An 11,818-nucleotide genomic window follows, 5' to 3' on the forward strand; every position below is an offset into this window, starting at 1 on the left:
AAACAAAACAATATTTTTAACTTGTCTAGAAATGTTTTCTCGCTATAAGAATTGAAGTATAAGTTACAAAAGCTTTTTTTGTAGTATACAGAACAGGATTGAGGATTGAGTAAACTTACAACCAAATTGAACAACATTGTGTACCATAAACACATCTCACTGCAAACCAGAGAGAGTATTAAAGAGCCACAGGATTAAATTATTCACAATATGCCTGGAGGCACGACTGGATCTCGGCTAATAATGAGTGACTTTTGAGCACTGGGTTGTAAGAACACCATGTAAGCACTGGGACCCGTGAATGTTCAAACACACTAAATCAGCATGCACCATGAGTCCAAAGAAAGCGTGTGTTTTTCTGACCCTCTTTCTTAGGTTGCGAGAATTGTTGGGGGTTTAGGGTGGACTGACCCCCCCTAAATAACACTTGCTCCCCTCTGAGGAACATCAAAACAAGATGTATGGGGGGTCAGCCCTATGATAGTGAGAAATAGTTTTCTCTGATCTTCAACTTAAATAACAAGCAAGAAGGTCATTGGTTCGAGTCCTTGCTGGGCCAGTTAGTATTTCTGTGTGGAGTTTGCATGCTCTCTTCATGTTTTCGTAGGTTTTCTCCGGGTGCTGCAGTTTCCCCCATAGTCCAAAGATAAAAATTGTCCGTTGTGTATGAGTCTGTCTGTTTGAATGTGAGAGTGTATGAGTGTTTCCCAGTACTGGGTTGCAGCTGGAAGGGGCATTCGCTGCGTAAAACATATGTACCGCCAAAGTAAGTACCCCCCCACCCCCTCTTATCATTGTAAAATTCACACCCTCACCTTCGACTATGTAAGCCTGGGCTCCATGTTCCCCTTCCTGGAAGAGACACACACCCTGTTTGAGCATGGTGGGATAGGCAGAATCTACCAAACACTGCAGCTGGTCCCGGTCCAGATATTTCATGCACTCATTTTCTGCTAAAGCTGATTCTATTAGTCTCTGTGACCTGAAACAAACAGAAATGAAGCGTTACACTGGGGAAATGCAGCAGCAGGTGACAAAAAAACAAATAATAATAATTCTGAAGAGTTCTTACTCTTGACTCTTGCTGTGGCTGATTGGCTGGTTTTGTAGGACGAGTTTTGGCTCCACTGTAACTGGTTCTGTTACCAGAGTTTTCCGCCTCACTCTCAGGGAAGAAGCGCGCTGTTGACCTAAATGCAAATGAATTGACAGTTAGGAGGAATAATGAGATGTTTTTCTTTATAAGATTAAAAACATTGGGTTGCTACCTCTGAACTCTGGGCAGTTTCGCTGATGTGGGATGCATATAAAAAAGGCAGATTTGTAAGTTTTTCATGTGCTACTGTGTTTGTATGAAAGCATTCTTCTTTCATCCTTGACTTTGTGTCCATTGGGAATCTGTGGGTTGTAGTTTTGTAAAGTTTGCAACTGATTTAAAACTCAGTTAACATTATTTTTAAAATCTTTAAAAATTCAGTGTCCAGAGTTTGACTCTCAGAGGAGTCACTATACGGCTGGATTTTGATTTAGACGTCCCAATTTGATTTGAACTGCAAGTTCTCGTTTCGATTCTGTATTCGATTGCAAATAACTTAAAACTCTTAAAATAAAAAATTCTATTGTTTACGAATGGTGAATTAATGAAAATTATTAAGGAGACACAGAGCTGCTGTTATGAGCTTGAGTCCCCACAAGACTCACCGGAGGGCACTTCAGCTATTCGTCTTGCACTCCTATTATCCCCCGAGACTACACCTCCCACAATCCCTTGATCTCTTTACATACACACGCCTGCAACTCATGATGCGGACTTTGATTACATTCAGAGCTGCAAGACATTACTGAATCACATATAAGCACCACATTCACACACATGCATGGGGTGTTTCTCAATTCCAAGAATGCTGAGAACGGGCTTGTGTTCTCGTTCACTTCCTAATCTGCAATTGCCTCTGGATATACCACTAACTGTACTCAAAAAAAAAAAATTACTAATACTTTCTTTCTTAGACTTTACAGACCTGAAACTTGCCTACAGCACTTATTCATTGTTGCTCTTATAGTAGTGTAAATTGCTTCCTTGTCCTCATTTGTAAGTCGCTTTGGATAAAAGCGTCTGCTAAATGACTAAATGTAAATGTAAATGTCTTGTTCAGTTACCTCTGAAGAACAAACTCGGGAAACCGCAAGAGAACGCATCCTGTGAGAAATGAGATGCTGGGTTCTTCCTGATAGTCACATGACCTTCACGCATTTTAAACAGAACGTTATTTAAACATCACAGCATTTATACAACAATTTATCGTTTTTCCCCTTTTCACAATATATACTATGCATAAGGACCTTACAAATATACGACGCACAATACAAATAAAGCATAGTTTGATACGAATTTCAGCAAATAAACACCCACCACCATGTTCATGCCTTTATAAAGATTTTTTATGGTAATGTTTATATTCGCCGTCTCATTTAGGGAAACTCCTGAGACAAATAAGTTATATATCTGAACTTTAATAATACATCTAAATAAAATGCTGCGTTCTACACCTGCTTTACTCAGCTGCAATGACTTCTGGGAATTCTCAAGCTAGTTTTGCGCTCAAGTCTGCATCGATGCATCTTCGAAATCAAGAATTCCCTCGTCCTCCAGTCTTGAGGTCTTGAGTACTGGAACTGAACTTTGGCAGTTGATGATGATCTTACATAAGAACATGAGAACGCAAGATTGCTGAAGAACGCATATTGGGAAACAGTCATGGGCTGCATCCAAAACCGCATACTTCCATACTATATAGTACGCTAAAATCATTATGCGAGCCGAGTAGTATGTCCGAATTCATAGAATTCGAAAATCAGTATGTGAGTACCCGGATGACTTACTACTTCTGGCGAGATTCTGGAGTGCGTATCGCATGCATGCTGCGCTATCCCATAATGCTCCGCGAGAGAATTCATGAATGGGAGTAAAGCGACGCAATTGACACAGGTAGGTCACGTGACTATGACAAAATGGCGGATGTAGTACGTCCAAATTCCATTCATACTTTTCACGTTCATACTGTATAGACCTTTTTCATGCCTGCTGCATGGAGGGCGCCATAGCGACCAGCGTCTTCCGATAGAATGCTAAAAACTTCCGTTTACAGCGTGTTTAACTGGTAATTTGCGCTCCGAAAATGGGTTTCAATGACGTTTTTAATGAATAACAGAGTGTTTTTGTGACACACAACTTAGAAATGTGTCTGTTAAAGCCGTTATAATCTGTCACATGTGGTTCAAGCACGTCAGAAATACGAGAAAAACGTTCTCCTAGTTCACGTGTCTGCCGTCAGAAATACAGTGGGTGTGTGCGTTCCCGGCCTGTCAGCTGTTAGTTCAGCAGCTCTTTAACACACACGCACACACACACACACACACACACACACACACACACACACACACACACAGAGAGAGAGAGAGAGAGAGAGAGAGAGAGAGAGAGCAAACCAGAGTACTGGCATGAAACTTAACAGGTATGAAAGTCGTGCAATTTACAAAAATGACCAATAAAAGTCTGTTATTGATCCTCTGCTGCTGATTTGCTGTTCATTCTAATCGCGAGCCGTTTGTGTTTTATTTCGTGTGTTGTGTTTTTACCACGGTTTGTGTTTTTCTGTCATTTCGAAATGACTCTAGCCTATATTTTCACGTTGTCACAGTTATTAAATCAGTGTGTCAGCGGCACAGTACAGGCTACGTGTGTGTGTCAAACATTTTGGTGAAATACATTTGTTTGGGCTGGTTATATATTTGAAATAAAGACAAACTGTTGACTTTAGCGATGACGAGGCTTCATTTAAACTGCAGAAGATGCCGTCTGACAACGAGGGGGAAACGTCTCACAGCAGCTGTTTTCCATCCTATTAGATCGCAATTCTTTACATGATCAGTCCAGGAGATGCTGCTGATGGACAACAGTATTAGTTCAAAGAGGATAAAAGCAGGTAAAGTAGATTAAACTATCGTTTCAAAGCTGTCCAAATGTGACTGTTTACACGCATCAACTGCCGACCGGAAGGTCTTCGCATTCTCCTTGCGCATACACGCAAAGCATCATGGGTAATTTTGCGTTCCAAGAAAAGGTCTATAGAACGCACTTTTCTAACGGCCGAGTAGTACATTTAAATTCAAATGCAGTACCTACTGAGTAGTAGGCGGTTTCGGAACCTTATTTCGTTACACCTGTATATTAATCTTTTATTTTCTGGTAAACAAAAACACACCTTTTAATTTCACATGCAAATAATAAGTTGTCAGAAAAGAGAACCCCCCAAAAAACGGCTTTTGAGAATCAATACTGAATTAACCACTTTTAAATCATAATATGAATTAATCATAAAAGACTATCACAAATCATATTAGTAAAGATAGCCATGATTGCTTTTGAAACCAACATGGCCATACTTCTGTCATTTAAACCACATTGATTTAACAATAGGTCATTAATAGATTAATTGATTTGACATTGCAAGTAACATCATCGTTTTATAGTTAATTTACACAAACAAAAATAAGTTATTCAGTATATAATTTCACATATTCTTACCTGTCACTTTTTACCCTGTCATATACGCTGCCTGACAAAAGTCTTGCCATCGATCTTAGTTGTAAGATCAACAAATAATAACTTGACTTCTAGTTGATTATTTGGAAAAGTGGCAGGAGGTCACTCATTTTTCTGAATCCTCTGTTGATTTGCATCCCAATCATCACAAATACTGCAGAAGACCCACTGGAACCTGCACGGAGGCAAGATTCTCATAGAAATCGAAAAGTTTGGTGAAGGAAAAATCATGGTTTGGGGTTACATTCAGTATGAGGGCGTGCGAGAGATCTGCAGAGTGTTTAGCAACATCAACAGCCTGAGGTATCAAGACATTTGTGCTGCCCATTACATTACAAACCACAGGAGAGGGACAATTCTCCAGCAGGATAGCGCTCCTCATACTTCAGCCTCCACATCAAAGCTCCTGAAAGCAAAGAAGGTCAAGCTGCTCCAGGATTGGCCAGCCCAGTCACCAGATATGAACATTATTAAGCATGTCTGTGGTAAGATGAAGAAGGAGGCATTGATGATGAAGCCAAAGAATCTTGATGAACTCTGGAAGTCCTGCATGAACGCTTTCTTTGCCATTCTAGATGACTTTATTAATCAGTGATTTGAGTCATGTCAAAGATGTATGGATGCAGTCCTCCAAGCTCATGATGGAGTCACAATATTCATTCTGTCTCCACTGCAGCAGGACTTTATATTCGATACTGGACATTATTTCTGTTCAGTGATGAGACTTTTGTCTGAGCAAAGTCAGAGCTTACTGTCCTAATTAAATCATTAAAAATCAAGGCATCATCATATTTTATTTTGGTCAAATAAGCGTCATCTAGAGGCCTTTGCCTTTTATATAAGCCACTTCTGATACCAAATGATCAACTAGAGGTCAAGTTATTATTTGTTGTTCCTAAAACTTGAATAGGCGACTAGGCTTTAGTCAGGTAGTGTATTGTTGCTCACCGTGTCCAATCCTGTATGACCACAGACTGTATGACTTCTTGTGATGCTACTTTCAGCAGGAGAACACACCATGCCGCAAAGCTCAAATCATCAATTGTTTCTTGAACATGACACTGAGTTCGCTATCTCAAATGGCCTCCACGGTAAGCAGATCTCAATCCAAACATATGAGCTTGTTCTTTTCTCGAACGCTTTGAAAAGCATGTTCATCTGCTTGATTTTGTAGTGTGGCTCAACTGCATTTTAACAGGCACAAAAGACCGCCTACACTCACTGACCCAACGCACAATGTTATCTATGCACAGCTGAACGAATTGTGAAAAGTGAGCATTGCATTCTGGATTGAAGACAGATGTATATTTGTATTCGTGTGTATTAACAATATGATTAAGGTTGAATGATTCACATATAATGTATAATGAGTAATGTAAATAAAGAAGGTCAGATTTGATAGAGTGTAGACTGACTTGTGCACTTCAAGTGGAGTCAGAAATATCGGTTCCACCTGAACCATTGTTGATTATTCTTGGCACATCAGAGTTATTTAGAAAATTTACTTCAGCTCAACAGCGGTTCATTTCCTACTCTCTTATTACTGCAAAAAAATTACTTTTGATGTCATGGAAAGGACCAACGATACCTACTGACAAAATGTGGCTTCGAGATCTCTCCAATACTTTACATTTAGAAAGAATTAGATATCTGTTGAAGGACAATCTCTCAAGTTTTTATAATATTTGGCAACCCTTCATAGACTTCTTACAATCAGTATCTGTATAAACACGCATTTTCTTCCATTTTTTATATATAAACTCTTATTGTACTTCTTGTTACAAAATTGTATTCTACTTCCACTTTGTCTTTTCTGCTTTGTTTTGTATGTATATTCAAACAAAAATATTTGAGCCTTTTTTATATTGTTGATTGAAATTGTATAATGTATATATGCTCAATAAAAAATTAATAAATAAATAAATAAAATTAAAAAAAGAAATATCGGTTCCACTTTAGTTTTCTTTTTACTTTAAAGTACTAAAATGTATTATACCTTTGTGATGATTTGAATCATGACGTGACAATAATGAATCAGGTGTACTTGAAAGCTATATGCTAACATTCACAATATACTGGTGAATTCATTCATTTATTAATTTTCCTTTGGCTTAGTCCCTTTATTTATCAGGTGTTGCCAACCTCCAGGGCCGGCGCATCCAGTGGCGTAGCGGACGAGCCTGTCGTCGTCGTCACGATTTTCAGTAATTGAAAATCCGGCAACTGCAATAATCAAACTCTTGGGAACAACTGTGGTCGGACCAAAGTTCACAGGTCTGTGTTCTCTGAACTCCTCTCAAACAGTGGACTACTTCATTCTGATTGCTGGCCGCCGAACCGCGTCATAGCTCATACCATAAAGTTGACTTGATTTCAACTCTCCTCTACGCCCACACAGGAGAAGACGCGCCGCGCTGTTCCTCGCCGCCGGTTCTCATTAAAAATGAATGACTTCTGGCTACTTTGACGCTCTCGCCGCTTTCAGTTTGTGATCGCTCTTGAGTTTGCGAAAGCTTCCCCGTGTTGTTGCTCCACCCCGCCTTCCTTCCCCGCTCCTCAATTTGTGATCGCTTCCCTGCGTTGCCCCGCTCACACCCTCCCCCCAACTGGGGGCCCCGTCAGTGATCCCTGCAGGGGGGCCTCTGCGTTTTGCGATATGCCACTGGGCACATCCATAGAGGCGACCTAGGCGACACCTCCCTCACCCCCCGCTGCCTCAATTATATCCGCGCCTAGGGCGGCAGAATAGAGAGGACGGCGTCCGCAACACCTCCCTCAACACCCGCGCCCTCAGTTATATCTGCGACCCAGCACCCCATACACCCCCCCTTTCATTTTGACAACCGGTCATTACCGTTTTCACTTTCGGGTTGAGGGCGGCGTGATCGTCCTTTGCCTAGAGCGGCAGTTCAGCTTGCTCCGGCCCTGCCAACCACCAACTATTCCGGCATAAGTTTTACACAGTGGATGCCCTTCCAGCTGCAACCCAGTACTGGGAAACATCCATACACACTTATTCACACTCACTATGGCTAATTTTGTTAACCCAATTCCCCTACAGCCTATGTGTTTGGACTGTGGGGGAAACCGGAGCACCCGGAGGAAACCCACACCAACACGGGGAGAACATGCAAACTCTACACAGAAATGCCAACTGGCCCAGCTGTGACTGGAACTAGCGACCTTCTTGCTGTGAGGCAACTGCTAACCACTGAGCCACCTTGTCACCCATTTATTGTTGAATTGTTATTGAAATTATAGGAATTTTTCTGTGTTATTAAATTATGTTTACAGGATAGAGATGTACTAAAAAGTGGAAAGTGTTTTCTTTGCTTCAAATACCAAAACAATGTTTTCACAGACTTAACACATAATGGTACACATGTAATTTACTTCATTGTTTAAAAAATGAATTTCTTTCAGTGTACTGACTAATCAAGTGTTTAAGCACACATATTGTAAAACATTCTAGAGAGAAAAAATGTTTTACTCATTTATGCTGAGCAGCACTACACTGAAATAAAAATGATTCATTGAATTTACTACATTTTTGAAAGTAAGGGATTTAAGGTGCTGTGTGAGTCCAGTTAATAGGATTCAGGTGTGCGGTGTAAAACATTGTGGTACATGTAGTCCGGTGACTACATTCAGGACCTTGCAGACACTTTCCAAGGTGAATGTGCAGAAAGATCTGAAAAACGTTTTTGGGGGGTTGAGTAGCCAATTGCAAAATGAAGTTCAGGGGGCACTTTAGTTCATTTTTGATGGGCACTTTTTATCCAAGAGATAAAAGATTTTCGTGCGACTAAATTTTTGAATTCTCAAGAAGTAGCTGCAAACTATTTAAATGGTCAGTACCTGGATGGGAGACCACATGGGAAAGCTAGGTTGCTGCCGGAGGTGGTGTTAGTGAGACCAGCAGGGGGCACTCAACCTGTGGTCTGTGTGGGTCCTAATGCCCCAGTATATTGATGAGGACTTTATACTGCTCTGTGAGCGTCGTCCAGGGCCGGAGTGGGACTCCCCACTGACTGACCCACCTCATTGACTAACTATATTAAAGTAACACAATTTTCAATTTCGTTTCTAATGACACTATCACGTCTTTTTCAAGATAACAGCTGCTTTAGAACTTCAAATGTTCAACAACCCTAAAAGTATTATATGTCTTAACAATAAAAATAAAAAAACTACTCAGGTGAGGTTTGAACACAGGTCGGCAGTGTTATAACACAACGTGCTGATCACTGGACCACAACGGCACTATTATGTTAGTGCGGTTGGACTGCTATCTGCAAGATTCTTAACCATAGTAGTACTTTCTATTGCTGGCTTAATCTTTTTCTCCCCTTTTTAGATTTCTGATCAAGTTATGTCAGATTGATTAATGCAGTGAATCATCTGATTTTCATTGATCAGGTGTAATATTCATTAATATTAATTATTCGAATTTCTTACATTCACTAAGGTGCCGCTGTTTGGGGTCGTATGATAGTTACGACATCATTAACCTGCAGGCTGCCTTTTGCATATTTTCCAAGACACTAATTTCAGCTTAAAGTGACATTTAAAGGCTTAAATAGGGTAACTAACTCCGCAAGTTAGTATGATTAGCCAAATTATTTTATAACAATGGTTTGTTCTGCAATCAAAAATTATTACATTGCTTAAGGGGGTGAATAAAATTGACCTTAAAATGGTTATTTTAAAAAAATGCTTTTATTTTAGCTGAAATAAAATAAAAAAGGAGGGCCTCAACTGTACCTTAAACCATTTAGCAAATTTAATAATTATTTTTTCAGTTTATATTACCAGTCAAAACCTTTTTGTGACCTAAAAAATGAGCAATGAAACACCTTGATCCATACCAGCAGTGGCTGTAGAGACTCCAGGAGCGGAGGAGAGCCGTAGCCGGTCGAGCTCCCCCTGCAGGCGGCGGATCAGATCATCCTTAGCGTCCAGCTCCAACTCCAGCTCGTCGATAAGAGCATCTCTCTGCCGTAACTCCTCAATCTTCAGCTGAAGTGCGAATTGAAGATCTCTGAGGGTCCCCATGAGCCCCTGGATATGGGGACACCGAGAGGACATTTACATAGAAAGCAAGCCAGCGATTAAACGTCGTTAAGTGAACAATTCAATGGATGCGAAATTAACGGCAAAGTTAAAGAGTCTATTGTTGCTCATATTAACGTACAAGCAAATAGATTAAGCCACTTTTGTTTTTATTTTTATGTGAAGACGACAGTTACCTGGATAATGCGATAAAAGATGGGGATTTTGTGGCGATTCTCTTGTAGAAGGATGCAGCTGGTCAGCTTTTGGAGTACTGGAGAAATCCACAGTGTGAATTTGAATCATGTCTCCTCGCAGCACGCGCCGAGATGTGTGTGTGTGTGTGTGTGTGTGTGTGTGTGAGAGAGAGAGAGAGGGAGAGAGAGAGAGAGAGAGAGAGAGTGGGCAGAGCTCATTCTAATGCATAGCCTACATTTACAGGTAATGATATTCTCCACATTATTTAGACTGGACGAGCTGAATAAATCGATGACACAAAATACACTTTCATTTTCATTATACATCCAATCTCGGTTGTAATAAAGTTTCAATGAATATATTATGTCGAAAATATGTAGCATAAGCAAAATGTAAATAAAGCGTGCACGCAACATTTTTCTTTAACTGGATAAAATAATTATAATCAAACATGTTGGTAATGCTTTTCAACAAGCTTCCATTAATGTATTTACTAACGCCAATAAATAATGAACAATACATTTATTAGAGAATTCATTCATTCATTCATTCATTCATTTTTCTTTATTCATCAGGGGACGCCACAGCAGAAGGAACCGCTAACTTATCCAGCATATGTTTTACGCAGCAGATGTCCTACCAGCTGCAACCCTGTATTGGGAAACACCCATACACAGTCATTCCTGCTCACACATGGCTAATTCAGTTTACTCAATTCACCTATGGCGCGACAGTGAGGCGACAGTGCTAACCACTGAGCTGCTCTTTTTCACTGGCTTATTGCTGTTTATTTAAAATATATCTGACTAAGACCTTGTTAATGTTAAATGCAAGCATATTTTGTCCTTTACTTTTGCAAAAAATAAAAAATAAATTAAACAGCATTTTCATAATAAATATTAACTCCATCAAATGTTTTGAAGGCAACTCCACAATACAACTTTCTAAAAATGTAGAATGTTTTTTTTTATTATTATTTGCAATTTGCATTCATTTTTATAAAACATCTGAACCAAAACACTGAAAATTTGGATGTGGAAGCAAAAAATGAGATTTGTCCATTAGCAGTGGGACATAAATAACAGGGTTACTTTCGTTCCTAGAAACCTTATTTACTTCTAAATTGAAAAACTCAGACATTGCAAACATATGTGTTATTGCACTAAATAACCTGTAGATTGATCTTTGTGACAGGCCAGTTGCCAGCCAGGTGAAGTACTTCTTTTTTTCCTCAAAAAATAACCTTTGGGTTATTCGTCTCGTTTTCTATTTAATTATGAGATTTAAACACTGCATTTTAGTGACATTTTCAGCACTACTTTTAGCTGGATTAGCTGGATTTTTTAAAATACAAATTTAATACACAATAAATCATTAGAAAAAAATAGCAGTCATTAAAATTTTTAGTTAAAAACTGCAGCCTATTGTCATTTATTAGGCAAATAAACTGGCCAGCACATTCAACTTTCCTTAGTCAGAATTTCTCCATTGGAATAATAAAAATTAGAACATAATAATAATAATAATAATGATACTAATAATAATAGCAATGATGATAATAATAATGATAATAGTAATAACAATGATAATAATAATAGTAATAATAATAATGATAATATTAATAACAATGATAATAATAATAATAATAATAATAATAATAATAATAATAATAATATAATAATATAAAAATAATAACATTTTTCAAGAATTTCAGATTATTATTTTACTAATGTTTTGTATACACTCTGGCTTATGTTTTGTATATATTATTGTATAATTTCGCATTTTCTTTGTGTTGTCAATTAAAATACAGTCTTGGAACAGGCTTGACGGGCGGGTTTAATGCAACACTTAGGACTTTGGACAAAACAGTCATGGAGGCCATCATAGAATGAACTTTGTACATTAATTATTGCGTGAAGCTGCATCCACTTGCTTTGTTTAACAAAAAAACAAACGTGA

The 11,818-nt window shown here is 38.8% G+C and overlaps 1 protein-coding gene across 1 annotated transcript in view; it reads right to left on the reverse strand.

Annotated features, from left to right (window-relative positions):
* prkg1l (protein kinase cGMP-dependent 1, like) overlaps positions 1-10,835 on the reverse strand; it is a 54,664-nt gene extending 43,829 nt beyond the window's left edge. The window contains exons 1-4 of the mRNA XM_087265448.2: positions 9,856-10,835; positions 9,475-9,667; positions 1,073-1,190; positions 816-982 (exon numbers count right to left, since the gene is read on the reverse strand). Coding sequence (XP_087121574.1) covers positions 816-982; positions 1,073-1,190; positions 9,475-9,661 — 472 coding nt within the window. The 5' untranslated portion in view covers positions 9,662-9,667; positions 9,856-10,835. The remainder of the gene's footprint in view (positions 1-815; positions 983-1,072; positions 1,191-9,474; positions 9,668-9,855) is intronic.
* Between the last annotated feature and the right edge of the window lie 983 nt (positions 10,836-11,818).

The sequence above is a fragment of the Danio rerio genome, chromosome 8, assembly GCF_052040795.2.
Source record: "Danio rerio strain M-AB ecotype USA chromosome 8, GRCz13ab, whole genome shotgun sequence".
In the NCBI taxonomy this organism is placed as follows: domain Eukaryota; kingdom Metazoa; phylum Chordata; class Actinopteri; order Cypriniformes; family Danionidae; genus Danio; species Danio rerio.